We start from the raw sequence: 18,102 nt of genomic DNA, 5'->3' as shown, positions 1-18,102 counted from the left end.
ACCAGGTAAATCTAGGGCACATCCTGCCCCTGACACATTCAGGCTGAGCATCTTTGGGGCTGCCATAGCTAGGGCTCTGTTTTCTCACCCACGAAGATGGAGTTAATTGTACTTGAAGACTGAATGAGATTGTGTGTGTGTGTGTGTGTGTGTGTGTGTGAAGACACATTTTCACAGTGCCTGGCATCCAGTGGCATAAGGGATGGACCACAATAAGGGTAAGAATCGGTGCCCTGGGGTCATTCAGGAGGGATGGCTAAGGTAGGGCTTCTCATTGTTGTTGGGGTTTGAAGGATGACTAAGAGTTTGCTAGGCAGAGAGAGGAGGAAAGACTTGTAAATGTCAGGAGTGGCTTTTTATTTTTTAAGAGACATGAAAGAACATGGTACACGTGGGCAATTCAGAAAGCTCTTAGGGTGTGCAGGTGGATTCGTGAAAGGAAGGTACGAGGAAGAGTTTGGAAATGTAGGCCATGGGGCCATCCGTGATGGCAATGACCAGGTGGGCTATGGAGAGGAGTATATTTTGTGTTGAAGGCCACAGAATTGAATAAAGATGAAGGGAGGAAGAGGAAGCTCAAAAATTAGATCAGGAAGAACCGGGGATTTAGCTCAGTGGTTCTACCACCTGCCTTGCAAGCACAAGGTCCCGAGTTCGATCCCTGGTACCAAAAAAAAAAAAATGCTCAGGAAAAAGAAGGGCTGACTGAAGGCAATGAAGTGCAGATGGAGAGGGAGGACAGGGTGAAGAGCTATTCTGTGGCTCCACTGACAGGCTTTAGGGGAGGGCTGGAGGGCAGGGATGGAGTGGCGTCAAGGAGCCCCAGGCGGTGGCCAGGCAAGTGTGATGCCTTGGCTGATGAGAGTGAGGAGAAGAGTGGCAGTGGGTAGCAGAGGGAGGCCAGTGCATGTTGTTTCTCATACTTTGAGACCAAGCTGCCTGGCTCGCCTGCAGCTGGGGCTCGGGCTAAGCAGGCGGCAGGAACTCTGCAGTTCAAGAATGAGATTAGGGTCACGATGGAGAACGAGGGGCCCCTGGCATGCAAGTGGGTGTTGAAGCTTTAGAAACGGTCAAGGTGGCCTGGGCAGAAGGATCAGGCAGTCAGGACCCTGGGGTGGGGTATGTGGGGAGCGACACTCAGAAGAAGCTGTTGAAGGTGAAAGAGGGAACCTGCCAAGTGTGGTCCCAAGTGAGAGGAGGAGAGAGTGTCGAGGAGGGGGCTGCTCACAAGGTCTCCCTCCATGAGAGGCAAGGTAGGAGGGTGCCAACAATGTGGGGGCTGCCAGTGGTCTGTGGGGGAGCTGCTTCAGAGGAGGATGAGGAATGTTACAGAGCGCCACTGTCACGTCATTTCATGACGGTTGGCATGAAAGGAGGAACAGAGATGCATAGGGAGCAAGGCTTGGTCAAGATGATGCAGTCTCTTGGCTCCAGCAGGGAGGAACATGGCAGACAGGGAAGCCTTCACTCTAGAGCAGGGATCAGCAAACTAGGGCTCTCAGCCCAAAGCCAGCTGGCACCTTGTTCATTAAATAAGGTCACTGGAACTCAGGCATGCCTATTCATTTACATATTGCTAATGGCTTCTTTTGTGCTACTGCGGCAGAGTTGGGTAGGTGGAATAGAGACCATTTGACTCACAAAGCTCAAAATATTTACTCCCTGGCCCTTTACAGAAAGTGTTCGCTGACCACCTCTCTAAAGGGTTGTGAAGGGAATGATGACCTCAGAATGAAGTGTTCTGTCAACATGGGAGGAAAAGGGATGTTCTTACCACGTGCACAGACATATCGGTTTGCTGTGATAAACATGATCTATGCTAGCTGATTCAAAGTTTCTTGTTGTTAAAATTAACCTTGAAAACAAAAGTAGCAAATAAAGTCTATTGAATAGGCATTTGTTTGTTTGTTTATTTATTTGAGACAGTGTTTTGCTATGTAGTCCAGGCTGGGCATGAATTCACTGTGTATCCTAGGTGGGTTTCAAACTCAGGGCAGTCCTCCTGCCTCAGCCTCCTGAGTGCTGGGGTTGCAGGTGTGTGCCACCACTTAAATATGCTGATTAATGAACAGACCTTACAATGTGAACTAAAGTAGTAACTCATATTCAAACTGGTGATGTAGAATCAATGTCTCACTTCAGAATGGACTTTAAATAATCAAAGAGTAAATCATACTCAGTATGCTTTTTTAATTAAGTGAAGTTTTGGTATTCTAATTCTTTAAGAATACTGGATTATGGCATCTTTATTGCTCAGTGAACTTGAAAGCCCATTTTATCATTGTGGTGCATTACTGAAAGAATGATGTTACTGGGAATTTCGTTGCTTAATTACATTCATTTTCTCAACCACTCTGTTTCCCAAGGAAACCATTTCAGGGAAAGAAGCATGAATTTGGAAATGTGTTCGCATCAGCTGCTGTGTCTCTTTGTTTCTAGATAACCAGCAAAAGCAAGGAGTCCATCTGGGAGTTCATCAAGGGCCTGCTGGACGCCTGGTCAGGATGGGTAGTGATGCTGCTTATCGGGCTGCTGGCGGGTATGTGGTAGGGTATGCAGTACTCCTGGGCAAAGCTGGGCGGCTAGGATCCCAAACAACAGCTGTTTGGGAGGATATTTGGAATATGAAGAATTTATCTTTTACTTCCCACGCAAGGGTTTATTACTTGAAATGTCTAAGAGCAACATACACGACCATATATTTAGCCTAAAATCTATCATCAAGCCCAAAGCATAGGCTCCTGGTGAGCTATAATTATCCTGCTGGTCAGCCCTTCCACATGGTAGGTGCTACGGTTTCTTACTACAGTAATTTTCCTGAAAACATACCTTTTACATTACCTTGTACTTGGTTATGTAGAAGTCGAGAAAGTATGGAAAAAAATGATCTCCAATCAGGAAGCACCACATGAAATTTCAGGAGTACAACTGGCAATCCATAAACTGGATTTTGGCCCTCAAAATAACGCTAGACACTCACGCACAGGATCTAGGGTGGGCCCAAGGGAAATACCTTCAGTCCCTACATTGTTCTGACTTAGAGCCTCTACGTCCTTTTATAATCCTAGTGCCATGTTTGGGAACAGTAGATATTTCCAGAGTAAGTGCATGACTATTTGGAGTAAAAAAACCTGTTCTTTTCAAAACAAAATGTACCAGTACTTCTTAGAAACAGATTCCTGAAACTAATCTAAGGCAGACAGGATGGGACAGATAAGATTTTGTGATAATGGAGGATTTTGACTCCTGGGAGAGCTTTCATGAATTCTAGAGATAACTGTGGAAGGGGCTTAGTTTCCAGGGAAGGACTCCTCCTGCCCTGTCCACCTCTGTATTCCACAAAGAGCCAAGAGGCGTGCCTGGGGCAGGAGGATGGAGTCTCTTCCTGCTAGTCAGTGGCTGGCTGTCCACTTCTCCAGTTCTGTTCTTCCTTCCTCACTGTTCCCCAGTGTAGGATTGCAGCCACCAGGGAGGGAACTGGACCCGGAAGATGCAGTGTTCTGCTATCAATTTTGCACGACTGCTTCTGTGAAGGTGTCTGTGTGGGGGTTTGCTGGGAATTTTGATGCCTTTATGCAGAGGAGGTTCATAAAACCTTACAATGCATCATCATTCTTGGCTCCTAGGAAGGAGAGATAAATAGGGGGGATGAAGAAACGAATAAGAGATGTTCTGGAGTCTTGCCGGAATAAACAGCATGGCATAGATTTATTGACTAATCTAGGGGCCCTATTGGGCTATCTTTAATGCAGCTGGTCTCACTTGCAACCTAATTTCCATCGTTCGTTTTAGGAGGAATCATTTGGGGAATTAAAAATATTCTCTTGCCCAGGCTTCAATAAAACAGCATTGAATAAAGCCTCATTCTTTCCTCTCCATGATTCAAAAGTGCAGCCAAGGGTGAGAATCATAGAGGAGGCAGATTCCCTGGACACAGAAGATGAATACAGCAGGGCAAGAAATGGAAAGACACTGAAAACAAAGGTGGTTTAAATGTTCTTTTGGAAGGCAGCTACGCTCACCACTGGGCCACCACCGCCGCACTTAAATCTTTTGATCTGGATGCACTTGGAGGGAAATCTGTTCCCCTTCACTGCTGGCCTAGCGGTGGAGAGGATCATGCATCCCACTGCCTGGCCGGTCCACCCCTCAGCAGCCCCCTGACCATTTTATTTGTACCCTCTGATGGAGCCATCTAGCAGCTTTTCTATAGAATGTGTATCAAGAGCCACCACTAGGTGGCACTGTTGTGCCACAGAACAAAGCTGAGGGCCAACCACAGAACTAGAATTAGCAAGGAAGACTGGGTACAGAATGTGATGAATGAAAGAAAAAGGATGGAATTTGGGGTGATCATTGAGTCTTGCCCCTGAATATCTGTGGGCCCCCTGCATCACCTTCTCCAGGCCTTTGTTCAAATATTTTCCATTTGAAGCTTTCTCTGATCTCTAAAATCACATGCCTTCCTCTCTGAGCCTGTCCTCCTCACCCGCTGTTTGTATTTATGTAAGCAATAGCTTTATTGAAATGTAACTCACATACCATACGACTTACCCATTTAAATGTACAATCCAGTGGTTTCTAGGGTATTCATAAGAGCTGTGCAACCATCACCGTGATCAATTTTAGAATAATTTTATCACGTCTAAAAGAACTTTGCACCCTTTAGCTATCAAGGGCTGGCCTCCCCCCTCAGCCCAAGACTACCACAGATCTACTTTCTGTTCCTATAGATTTGCCTATTCGGAGCATATTATTTAAATAGAATCATACACTATGTGGTTTCTGCGGTGTTTCAGTTGTAACATGTCAGTACTTCATTCCTTTTTATTGTAAAATAGTATTATCCTTTCGTCCATCGATGCATAATTGGGTCGTTTCCACTTTTTGGCTATTTTGAACAATGCTGTCATGAACATTTGTATACAAGTATTTTTGTGGATGAATGTTTTCATTTTTCTTGGACATACGAAAACTCTGTATTTAACGTTCTGAGAAACTTCTAGATTGTTTTCTGACTTGGCTACTCCATTAGGGTGCTGTATTTTCTCTCTAGCACCTATTGCCTTCAAACAGAGCCCCTAATTTGTTTACTTAGTTTTATTAGCATCTCCTCCCCCTACAGGGTACAATTCTGTGCAGGCAAGGACTTGGGGCTACTTTGCTCACTTCTGCGTCCACAGGGTGTGGAGCAGTAACTGGCACACAGTAAGTAGGTGCTCATTAAATAGCTCTTGAGCAAATGAATAGATCTGAGTTTTCTGATTTTTCATTCATTTGCATACTGCCCTCATTTATTCAACATGGATATATAGTTCTAATTGTGTACCTGACGTGGATACAACATGGACAGGGCAGATAGGGCCTGTGGCAACTTGGAGTGAACACAGGGTCTGGATGACTGGCCTGATCCCCACTATGGTACAAAAACCAGTCAACAGAACTTTCCCCCCACCACTTATAAACTGCTGGGAGTACAAACACACGTGTGTGCACCCACAAAAACATGCATATTTCTAAGCCATGGTACATCATGGTACATCATACCACCATGTGTGAGGTATGGTACCAGGCAAAGAGCAGGCAGCCACAACGATCCTGGGAAGTCCACCTAACTCAGACTTAGGAGATCAGGGAAGACTTTCCTAAAGAGGTGATAGAAGTGCTGGAGTCTGGAAGATGAATAGCAGATTGCTCGGTGAAGGAGGGCAGTGCTTGCCAATGTGCAGAGAGGGGACCTGGTACGTTCCAGGTACATGGAGTGGGCATGGCATAGAAAAAGGTGAAGCTGGAGAGTGAAGAGGGGTCAGCTGTCAGGGACAAAGACTTGCTGAGGATTTGGGTGCTCTCCGAAGAACAATGGGAAACCATGGCATGGTTTTCTGTAGGTGGTGGTGGTGCTGGTGCTGGTGGGAAGGGTCAGAGTGGCATTTTTGAAAGCCTGTGTCACCACAGTATGCAGAAGCCATTGTATGGGAGTAAGGCTGGGGCAGGGGAATGAAGAGGAAGCACTTTCAGCAGTCCAGCCCAAAGTGATTCCAAAATGGTGGTCAGAATGGCAGAAGAGGCCGGGGGAAGGAGGGCAGTGGCGTGACTCAAGAGAGCTTTCCAAAGTGGACTTGCAAAGCTGTGGTGATTGTTCAGACAGGGAGCACTTCACTAGGCTTGCAGTTGGCACACGTCCTTGGATGGAGGGCTCTTTGCTCAGCTAGTCAAAGCTCAGGTGGGGAGGGAGAGGCTTGAGTTCAGCATTGGACACACTGAGTTGGAGCGGAGATATCCAGGGACCCAAGAGGCAATTAGACTTGATTCTTATGACAGTTCTTGGTCACTGATTTTTGTGGCTCTATTAAAAAGGCTTGTGAGAGTGAGTCTAGCAGAATGGTCATGATGAATTAGTGGAGTCTGCCATGGGCATGTCAAAAGGTTGTGAAGGGGAATCCAAACGACTGTCACAATTGATTGGTGATGTTTGCAGTGGGCATTGGAGGCTGGTAGCTGGACTGTGTAGCTATTCATATCCTTCTTTTTGCTACTGATGTACATTTGTAGATCAGTAGCAAACAGAAGGACACAAATAGAGTTGGCAAGGTTGAGAGCACAAAATAAAAAGAGACAAGGGTTTAGGGTTTTTAGCTTTGAGGAGCACCTTTTAGATGTCGGACAGTAGAGTAGGAATGATCAGGAGAGACAGAGGAAACCAGGAGAGTTTAATGGTGTGGAAGTCAAAGGAAGAGTTGTTTCTAGAAGGAGAGTGACCAGCAGTGTCTAATGCTGATGGGAAGCTTGAAACTGGGGATGGCAAAGTTTTTCTGTAAAAGGCCAGTTGAGTAAATATTTTCACCTTTGTTAGCCATGCAGTTCTTTTTTCACCCATTCAGTGCTGCACTGTAGCATGAAAGCAGCCATGGTCAGCGCATAAGTGAATGGTAGAGTTGTGCTCTAATAAAACATTATTTACAAAAACAGGCAGTGGGCCAGATTCGACCTATGGGCTGTGGCTTGCCGATCCTTTTCCAGAAGATGAGTTCTGAGCACACAGGCTGTTGCTCTTAGTTGCATGGGATTCCCTGGATGGACGGAGGGGAAGTGAGTTTGAGAAGAGAAGGAAAGAGATAGGATGGCGGCTGGTGGTGGTGGTGGGGCTGGGAGGGCTTATTTTGTTTTTAATGCTGATGGGAAGGAGCCATCAGAGAGGGAGGGGTTGAAGATACAGGAGGAAGCGGGGAATTGTAAGAACAAAGGCCCTGAGCAGGAGGAGGGGGAGATCCAGGCCGAAGAAGGGAAGGGTTCTTGAACCTAGGTGGACAGCTTCCAACTGTAGAGGGGAAAGAATGCTAACGTGAATGCGTTGGGGATGATGCAGGATGACTACTGTAATAACGGTCCGGTAGAGGTTTGAAAAATTAAAGTCTGAAAACATGCCCTGCCTTCATAACAGGCTACAGTGGGTAGTTCTAGGGGACTGGGAGCTTCCTGTGGCCCACTCAACTGCACTTTCTATTTTTTTCCACTTCCGTTAGCCTTTACATTTTTGTTTTTATTTTTACAGACGCTCAAAGCCTTTATGTATAATTTTCGAAGTTCAGAAAGTTCTAATGAAGGTTTCCTCAAATACAGTACCCATTTGGTGGCAGAGCTTTACTCGTTTAGAGTGTGAGGCTGGCAGAGTTGCTGTGCCTCCATTTTGTCCACGCCATCATGACCTCGGGGTCCTGCTTCAGCAGCCACAAGGGGTTCTGTCCTTCCCGGTGGATATTCCTATTTTAAACATCTGGAAAGGGATGAATGACCAAAGTCCCTCAGCCCCAGTGGCTTGAGAGAAGAGTGTCATGCTTATGTTTCCCTTATCCGATTTAAGCCATTGAACCCTTCTTTCTCCCATCGAGCTGGACACTGCCTTGCCCACACCATAAATGTTCAGATGACTTGCGAGTGAATGAAAGAAACTTCCCATGTTGGCTGCAGCCCCCTGGCATGCTTGTAAGCCCTGGTAGCTGCTGGGTACCTATGGCACCTTGTGCTGTGGATTCATTCTCTGCATACGGCATTCATCTGAGGGCTTCAATTTTTCTTTTAGGCACCTTGGCTGGTGTCATAGATCTTGCTGTCGACTGGATGACTGATCTGAAGGAGGGTGTCTGCCTGTCTGCCTTCTGGTACAGCCACGAGCAGTGCTGCTGGACCTCCAATGAAACCACTTTTGAGGACAGGGACAAGTGTCCTCTGTGGCAGAAGTGGTCAGAACTGCTGGTGAATCAGTCAGAGGTGGGTGTCTGCATGGGGTCCTGGCTGGGGCCCCCTGCTGGAGCACCGTGCTGTTGCCTCCAGGAGTATTCCCGGGCTTAATGCTAGTGTGTCTTGTTTGCTGCAGCTCTGATGCTGCTACTCACACTTCACTTGGAGAGGCCTTCCGTGCTGTTTCATGTGCTCCACATGCATTCAGTATTGTCATAAGCCTTGTGTTTGGTTTCTTCTTACTAAAGGTGGTTTCTCAATCATGCTGAAGAAACAGAGTTGTTTCTATACCTTCGAATTAAAGAGAAATATGTTATTTATATGGTCCTTCAATGAACGTGTATAATTCAGTGGTTTTTAGTACATTTACAGAGTTGTGTAACTGTCACCACAATCTAATTTTAGAACACTTTCATCCCCTCCCCCTGAAAAAACGCCGCACCCATTAGCAGTCACTCCCATGTTCCCCCAACCTGCCAGCCCCAGGCTGCATTTATCTGCTTTGTCTGTATAGATTTGCCTCTTCTGGATATTTTGCATAAATGCAATCATGCAACATGTGGACTTTGGGTCCCTTGGCGTATTTCCAGTTTCTTCATGTTGTACGTAGCATGAATCAGTACCCCCTTCCTTTTCATGGCTGGCTAACCTTCCATTCTGTGGATAGGCCACATTTTATTTACCTGTCCATCAGCTGATGAATGTGAGTTGCCTCCACTTTTTGACTGTTGTGATTCATGTTGCTATGGACATTTATTTACAAGCTTTTTTGTGGGACTATGCTTTGTTTCTCTTGGGTATAAATGGAACTGTGGGGTCAAGTGGGAACTCTGTGTTTAACCTTTGAGGAGCTGCCAAAATGTTTTCCAAAGCAGGCGCACCATTTTACGTTCCCACCAGCAGTGTATGAAGGTTCAAATTTGTTCTTCTTCTTGCCAACCCTCATTAGTATCTGTTTTTGATTATAGCTGTGCTAGTGAGTGTGAAGTGGCATCTCACTGGTTGCCGTCACCATCTCCCATTGCATTTTCTGATCACATTAGAGAAGATGTTCCTAGGCCTCCTATGAAGACAATGTCTCCTATACAGGGAATATAGTGGTGACCTATAGATCCAGTGGATCCTTCATGGCAATCAGAGCCTCACATCTTTATACAAATCTTAGCTCAGGAAAGGGTTAACTTCTATCTGAATTTAGTGCTTACCCAATGGCTCAGGTCATGGATGCATCAGAAAACCAGGAGAGGGAAGCCAGGTGATCAGGCTTCACATTAAGGGCAATGGGAGGACTGTCCTTGCTAGAACTATGCTTGGAGGATCTCTGTAATCTATTTATATAACTTTCCTCCCCTACATTTTTTTTCTGACTGACGTACTACAGCTGAAGACATTTGGAATGCATCTCACCATTTTGCTAAACCTCTTTCTCAGTGGAATTGAAAATGTGTTCCTTCATATCCCAGAAGTAGACAGGGATCTTGAAATCTCACATGTTCTCAGTGCTCTCCATTACTTCCAAAAAGAATTTCTCTACTTGGGCTGATGGAAATGGGCAGGCTAAATTGGCTGGGTGCCACATTTTATTTCTTCTCTCCTACTTGGAATATGTGGGGTTTTTTGCGGGGGGGGGATATGGTCATCTAATTTTTCAACTAGTTTTAAGATTTATACTTTGATTCGAAGAATTACTGTTCACAAGAGTGAGAACTTATTTTTAGCCTCCGAAAAAGTACATGTTTAATTGGGTGGAAGGTATTCCTCAGTCCAACATCTCACCACATAGGGTGTAAATATATATGTTTGCAGCAGCCTCTCCAAGAATGTGTTTTTGCATTTAATAGGCACACATGCGGCTCAGCCATGGACTGGCTTGTAGGTGATCTCCCCTCCCCTCCTTGAGTAATCCAGATGGCTGTAAGAAGCTGAGGCCTAGAGAAATGAGGTCCTCACTCAGCAGATCAGTCCTTGACCTGGAAGACCCCAGACTGTGTGTTTGGTTCAGAAAAAACGTCCTCCACAGATCAGACCATGTGGAGTAAGTGGCTCCGTGAATTACGCAGAAGGAGACGATCAAGCCTCTAATAGCACCTCTAATAGTGCCTCTCAGATAGTAGTATGTGTCAGACTCTCCTGGAGGGCCTGCAGAAACACTGAGCTGTGCCTCGGCCTGCAGTGTCTGACTCAGCAGGTCTGGGGTGGGGCTGACGGTGTCTGTGTTTCACAGGTGATGCTATGCTGCTGAGGAGACCGCACCACAGACCGCACCTGGGGAGCTGGGCTCTGAAACACAGTTGTGATGTTGCTTTGTTGGTTGTGAGCTTGCTTGCTGTGGCATGGGTGTGGCCGTAATGAAAGCTAAGGGAGACCAACCCACCGCAGACAAGACAAAACAAGTCTTCCAGTCTTGGGGGCAGAGTTTTCTGCGTCACGCCTTTTATTAACTCTAGTGCAAGTGGCGATTATACCCCGGCATCGTTCAGGGTTTTCATTACTGCTAAGATTCACCTGGTAGAAGGTCTGTGTAAACAGCTCCTGGTGGAGGACCCAGTGCTGTTTGTGTGTAGTGACTGTAGCAATAGCGAGAGCTGATAAAATCCACACTGGCCTTTTTGTTTGTGCAGGGCAGGGACAAACCTGCTCAATCCCATCAAAGCTTCACTCTTCTGGTGGAGGGGTGGGGTTGGGTATCTTGTTTGAGTCTGCTGTGGCTCATGTTTTCTTCCTTATTTTGTGTTTATTGTTTAGGGTGCCAGCGCTTACATTCTGAATTACTTAATGTACATCCTGTGGGCATTGCTGTTTGCGTTTTTGGCCGTCTCACTGGTGCGCGTATTTGCACCATATGCCTGTGGCTCTGGTATACCCGAGGTGAGTTGTGGCTGAATTTCTTTTGTACCAATAATAAGAATAGCAAATACTTCTGTAGCATTGTTGTGCCAAGCCCAGTTTCAAGCATTTAGCACCTGTTAATTAATTTAATCCCCACAATGAGCCTATGAGGTAGGCCGCTATTAGCCTTCATTTAATAGTCGAGGAAACTAAAGCACAGACATGTTAAGTAACTTGCCCAAGATCACCAAACTGGTAAGCTTCAAGTTGAACCCAGCAGTCTGACTTCAGGATTAGTATGCTGTATTCAAGGTTTTTGCTCTGTTGCTTCTCAGATGATTAAACTCTGTCTTTGGAAACCAGGCTTAACTCTTAAAGCCTGTGGAATCAGAGTTCATTAACCACCCACATAAATGTGGCACTGCAATAACTCATAAGTGCATCTATGATGTGATGTGAACAAAGTCAAAAATGTGTCAGCACTTTCATGTAACCAGCATCTGAGGGGAGTGATCTCATCAATCAAGAGAGATGCCTGAGACTGAATTTCAACCTGGGAGAACCTGTGGGCACAATAATGATAATCGAGCTGATGCTTGAAAAGGCCCAGACAACACAAATTTTAGCCAGAAGTCACGATAAAAGTTTTTGTGTTTCCATTTTACTCAGTGGAGTTTAGCTGTCCTTCGGGTCAGTGCTTCAGCAGTTCTCATAGACAGTGAAGAAAGTGAGTTTGAAGACAGAGTTACAGGTTGATTATGGCAATAGATTGACATCCTGTTTGGTGCTTTCCAACAACGACACTGGTCCAGGCAATGCACAGAAAGGGCTGGAATAATTAAAAGATGAACACAGGAAATATTCAACTTGGTCTTGTTTCAGGAAAAATAGAAACAAAAACGCCTTATTATATCATGCTGAATCTTTGATGGTTTATTTTAGCATACTGTTTCAGGAAACCCCAAAACAAGCTGAATCACCACCCTATTTCCTAAGGAGAGCCAGTTTTGCTATCATGGGACATGTGCACTCTGAAAAATCACCATGCTTTGCAAAATGGCACAATAAGACCTACAGGCCTAGTGGGCAAAATGGACTAGGGGATCCAATGCTCAAAAACTTCCTCAGTGAAGCTGGGCATGGTGCTGCGAGCCTGTAATCCCAGCACTTGGAAGGCTGAGGCAGGAGGATTGCCATGAGTTCCAGGCCAGCCTGAGCTACATAGTGAGTTCAAGGACAGCCTGAACTATATAGCAAGATCTTGTCTCAAAAAACCAAAAAAACCAACCAACCAGACAAACAGCCGCTCCCCCCCCCCCCAGAACTTCCTCAGGGATGTGTGTATATATATATCCTATTAAACACAGTAGCACAGTTGTACATATCTTAAATTGCCAAGACACATGTAAATATAGTACTACAATAAATATGTCACTTGAGAAAAACTTGCTGTTTGCTTGTGGAAGTGGGTGTCAGAAGGGCTGCAGCTCGTGAGTTACTGTGAAGGCAGATCATTAGTTGTGAACAAACGGCATTCCCAGCACATGCAGGAGCCAATACATGTTTGAGATATGTATATATGTGCCATTTGTGTTCTCCTACATGGCCCGGTTCTACTTGGTGCAGTTTTCTGCATTTACCTTGTATTTCTTCTACAGGAAACTACATAAACAGACATAAAATTTACATTATGCTCAAATTCCTCCCTAATATATGAATAGCACTGGGACCAATTTGCATTTTCAAAGCAAGTGTTACAGCAGAGCTGACTATTTTATTTGATATCCAAAGCCCAATGCACTCTGAACAATAAAAAAGGATAGATCATCATTGGCATCCCAGCTTATGACCCGACTGCCCATCAGTAGGTATTTTTGACTCAAGCCTTTCCAAAAGAAGAAGATGGGCAGTAGAAAATTGGTGAAAAACCTAAAGCAGCAACAAAAAGGATGATGGGCAGTCCCTACTTCCCCTTCCAAGAACCAGAGGTATGTGGCTCAGTTACAGCCAGACAGGGAGCTTAAACGGAGCTCTGTCTTTGAGGGGCTGCTTGGACATTTCTTCTCCAATCTTTACTGGTGACAGCTGAACTCAAAGGAAGTAAAATACTGAGTTGAGGATTTAAGTTCATTATGTGAGAAAAGCATAAGGAACACTGGCATGGGTGAAACTCAAACTCAAAAACTGTGATGTCATGTGGAGAAATTAGGCTGCAGAAGAACATGCAAAGTATGATTCTGGGTATAATCATACACAAAGGATCAAACTGACAACATATTTTGCTAAAATGATCAAGAAAGGCAAAGAGATGATTGGAAGTGATGAAGGGAAGGAGAAGGTTCCACTGGGGAGGCAAAGAGGGTTTTCAAAGGTATCTGCTCTTCTATTTCTTGAACTTGGTAGTGGGTACATGGGTGCTTGTGTTTATCAACATTCTTTTAACCATATAAATATGTAATAGATTCTTTTCTCTATAAAAACATTCATTATAATCTTCTAAAGATCAGGAACCAATGGAGGTTTTATTTATTTATTTATGTATGTATTTATTTATTTTGGTACCGGGGATCGAACTCGGGACCTTGGAGCTTGTGAGGCAGGCGCCGCCAATGGAGGTTTTATAATTAAATTTGGTTATTATGACTCAGCAGTAGCCAAGTTTTTCCCATTATTATATAGCAGAGTAGGAAATCCTTCACTAAGGCTGCAGTTCTCAACCACTAAACACTGTACCAATGAGTTACACCCTCAGCCCAAGGTACATTTTTAAAGTTGCTCATCCCCCCAGGCATTTCCTTCCGAAACATTTTGATTACTTAGAATGAAAATTCCTTTGGAAACATTTTAAAAATGTAAATTTAGGTAATTTTTTTTTCTGTGTAAGTAATGACCATGTAATTTCTCTAAAGCACGTTCCAAAGTGAAGACTAATGGTTTCTTGGACTGTGGAATTTAGAGAGAACTCAGTAAGGTTGTTCCCCTAATTCTGTTGCTTCATCAGTAAACACTATCAGTTATATAAGAAATCATGGTGTCAGGTGATGTTTCTGTTCCTTACAAGACATGAGCCCTTGGACAAATATTTATCAAACAAAAGGAGTTCTGGTTTTAAGGGTAACACCACTGAGCTGCAGATCTGCTTTAATATATCTTGTTAAGGCTCTGCTTCAGTCTCTATGAATTCAAATGAGAGCAAATGATTGGATTTTGGCATCTACTGGGAATGAATTTGCCTTCTTTAGTTCCTAATTTGATCATGACAATTTTATAAAATCATTTTAGAGAATTACAAAATACCTATTACATTGTTCAGTTCACCACATGTCATGGCTGGCAAAGGCTCAGGTAATTTAGATGCTTGTAATTTTGTAAATGGTATTACGCTTTTAAACTGTACCCTGGGGTCCAAATCCATATTAACTAACTGATGAAAAATTATAGATAATTTTATTCAGGGCAACACAAAAGGGCAGGATAGTGGCAAGGTTAATAAAGCAGCCTTTAAATAAAGGGATCTGAGATCCCCAGAGCACAAGCTCAATTAGGCCAACTACCACTAGTTAAAGACTCGTTTAACCACTGCTAGTTCGTCTGACATGAATTAATGGCTAGCTTAGGAAATACTATGTGCCCATAGCTAGGAGACCTCCTATACATTCTGTAGGAAGGAGCTCAAGGAGTTTGTTGGGAAAACACACGAGCACACTTGCTTGTGTGTGTTCTTTTTCTCTCCCTTTCCTTCATCTTCTCCTACTCTTTCTCCTTGAATTAAAAACAGACCTCTGTCAGTAATTCCTGAGACAAAAATGGTCATGTCCATAGCCTTTTAGAATTTGAGGCTTAGTTTGCTTCAGGGCTGTCCTTTGAATATGGAGAAATTGGGAATGTCTGTACTGATCTTTTCAGGAGTAGAGCATTTTAAAGTCATCTGGGGATGCTGTGAAACTCCCTGCACCTTAGATGCACCTCAGACCAATTACATCACATTTGTGTGCAGAGAGCCAGTTTTCCCTCAATACTTTTGAATTCACCAGGTGATTCTGATGAGCGCCGAGGATTGTAATAGCTATTTGAGAAATTGCTTACTTGGCAGAGCAGGGGCCACAAGGAAGCATTTTGAAGTTATGTAAATGACACTGATAAGAGATAGCATTGTCCTATTATGTATTACACAATGAGAAACCAGAAATTGACTAGGAATTTAATTGTCTGGCTCAGTATCTAATTAATCTATGATTAGGAGCTTGTAAGTAGCTGACTCAGCAGTAAACATTCATTGCACTTTTAGCCTGTTTGGGAAGAGGCTAGAGGTAGAAAAGTTATTTAGCCATTGGTGATGCTTCTATGTCTAAAAGAATGTCATTTAGGACAGTGGACTTCAGTATACAAAGTTAATTGCTGAGATTGACATCCAGTTCAGTTCTAAATGCATTAAGCAAAGACTCAAGTGCAACTATAGGAAGAAAGTCGCTACTTGGCACTTACAAAATGAAGCATGTCTGAAAATGGAGCAAGACAGTTCTCTCTGCAAAGTCCTTTCCAATAAAAGAGGGTAGGAGTGGATGGAAGAGAAGGGGTCCTCATTCTTTCAGTCATTTTTACATCTCCTAAAGGTGTGTTACCAGAATATTGAACATCTTCATTTTCTAACATCGTATTAAGAATACCTTAAAACAGATAGGAAAGCTGAAAGATTTGAACAATAAAAATTGCACACTGTCCTGAGCAGTGTGATCAAGTCTTTTATCATCCTGGTCTGTTCTGCCTGGGACATGAATCATCCCTCTATCCAGTGTATCCACCAAGTATATGGTACCCAGTCACTTAACACTTAATGGCTATCTTGGTTATCACATGGACTGTCACAACATTGTACTGCTTGTGTTCAAGTCATTCTTATTTTACTCAATAATGGCTTCCCAAAGCACAAGAGTAGTGATGCCAGCAATTAGCCTATGCCAACAAGAAGCTGTAAAGTGCTTCCTATTGAAAAGGTGAAAGTTGTCAATTTGTGGAAAGAAAAACCACTGTATGCTGAGGCTGCTAAGATCTATTGTAAGAATAAATCTTCTCTTTGTGAAATTGTGAAAAAGGAAAAAGTGTTTCATGTTCGTTTTGCTGCCATACCACAAACTGCAAATATTATGGCTACAATGTGTGATAATTGTTTAGTTGCAATAGAAAAAGCATTAAATTTATGGGCGGAAGACGTGAACAGAAAATGTGTTCTGATGGTTATAATTGTTCTACTTTATTATTAGTTAATGTTGACTTCTTACTATGCCTACTTCCTAAATTAAACTTTATCATAAGTATGTATGCGTAGGAGAAAGCAAAATATATATTAGGTTCAGTACTGAGTTTTCAGGCATCAGCTACAGCCTTGGAATATATCTGTTGATATTCTATAAAATTATAGACCAGTCTATAAAAAACTGAGATCGTCTCCTTTCTTTGTGATTTAGGGATTCTAGCTCAGAGGTACTACAACTCTTTTCCTAAGCATAGACTGGAGAACTTCACTCCCCTCACTCTCCATCCTCTTTCAGATAAAGACCATTTTGAGCGGCTTTATCATCAGGGGCTACTTAGGGAAGTGGACCCTGCTGATTAAGACAGTCACCCTGGTGCTGGTTGTATCCTCTGGCCTGAGCCTTGGGAAAGAAGGACCTCTGGTGCATGTGGCTTGTTGCTGTGGCAACTTCTTCAGCAGCCTTTTCTCCAAGTACAGCAAGAATGAGGGAAAGAGGCGTGAGGTGAGCTGGCTCAGCTTCTACCTGCAGGGGAGGCTTCTCCCCAGACCCCTGCCCCTGATGCCTGCCTGAGTTTGCTTCCAGGGAAGGCCCTGGAGCCTACTTACAACTGTTTACCTTATAGGTGCTTTCGGCTGCAGCTGCTGCTGGGGTCTCTGTGGCCTTTGGTGCTCCCATTGGGGGTGTGCTGTTCAGCCTGGAGGAGGTGAGAAGGGGCAGTAAGGGATATGTGGATAGTTGGTAGAGCAGGGGGCCTTTATTTCCTACCCTCTGAAGATTAGATTCATAGAAGCATTGAAAAAGGGATCCACAATTTCCACTGTTAAATATATTTTCAAATACTGTTTTTAAAGTTGCCAGTATAATTTTGTGGGAAGATTTATAGTATCTGCTCTGCCTCATAACCAACGTAGATTCCAGCTTGGTTTTGGAACCTGAATGGATCATCCCAGAGGCTGGCAAATGTTTTCTGCAAAGGGTTTTGTGGGCCACACAATTTCTACTATAGCCAACCAACTGCGCCATCATTAACAGAAAAGCAACCAGCTGATGTATCCACAAATAGGCATGGCTGTGTGCCCCGCAAACTTTCCTTACGGACACCAAAATTTGGATTTTATACAATTCTCACATGTAATGAAAATCGTTCTTCTTTTGAATGAATATTTCATATCACAAGTTGTTTCTTAAAATTCAAAAACCATTCTTAATTCATGTGCCATACAAGTAGTATATTCTCTGGCCAGAGTTGACTTGTGGGCCAGAGTTTTCCAACCCTTGATCCATTCTGGTTTTTATAGAATCAGATCCAAAGTTTATTTGCTTTTAGGAGGGCCTTTGTGCCAGTAACATATTACAAATACATATTTTTATTTAACTCTCTCTTTCTTTTGAGGGGTTAATGGGGATGGAAGAACATGTTAAGCACGTGCTCTACCACTGAGCCACACTCCCAGCTCTTTATTTTTTAAAATTTTTTATTTTTTTGGTACCAGGGATCGAACTTGGGTCCTTGCAATTGTGCAGCAGGCGGCAAAACCACTGAGCTAAATCCCTGGCCCTCCCAGCTCTTTATTAACCCCAAAAATATAGCGCAAACCCACCTTTATTAGACTCCATGACACTTTTTGGCATAGATTCCTCTAAATGTCTTTGTTGGTGCATTTTGGACAATGAACCCTAGGTGAAGTGAGTGTGTCCCACCTTTGCTCTTAGCCTGGTCTTTCCAGCCAAGTACCGCAGGCGACTCTTGACCCAGAGTGGGGAGGGGCTCTGAGCTGCT

At 43.8% G+C, this 18,102-nt stretch overlaps 1 protein-coding gene across 2 annotated transcripts in view; it reads left to right on the top strand.

Annotated features, from left to right (window-relative positions):
- Clcn4 (Cl-/H+ antiporter 4) overlaps nt 1-18,102 on the top strand; it is a 68,262-nt gene that overhangs the window by 26,396 nt on the left and 23,764 nt on the right. For both annotated transcript variants that reach the window (XM_004871031.4, XM_004871030.4), the window contains 5 exons: nt 2,440-2,539; nt 8,081-8,268; nt 10,984-11,106; nt 16,617-16,823; nt 16,945-17,025. In XM_004871031.4, the coding sequence (XP_004871088.1) occupies nt 2,440-2,539; nt 8,081-8,268; nt 10,984-11,106; nt 16,617-16,823; nt 16,945-17,025 (699 nt within the window). The remainder of the gene's footprint in view (nt 1-2,439; nt 2,540-8,080; nt 8,269-10,983; nt 11,107-16,616; nt 16,824-16,944; nt 17,026-18,102) is intronic.

This window comes from Heterocephalus glaber, unplaced genomic scaffold, assembly GCF_053883595.1.
Source record: "Heterocephalus glaber isolate CG9 unplaced genomic scaffold, H.glaber_assembly_v1.0 deba00001594, whole genome shotgun sequence".
NCBI classification, from domain to species: domain Eukaryota; kingdom Metazoa; phylum Chordata; class Mammalia; order Rodentia; family Bathyergidae; genus Heterocephalus; species Heterocephalus glaber.
The sequence above is the reverse complement of the archived record's forward strand: the minus strand, read 5'-3'. Positions and strand labels throughout refer to the sequence as shown.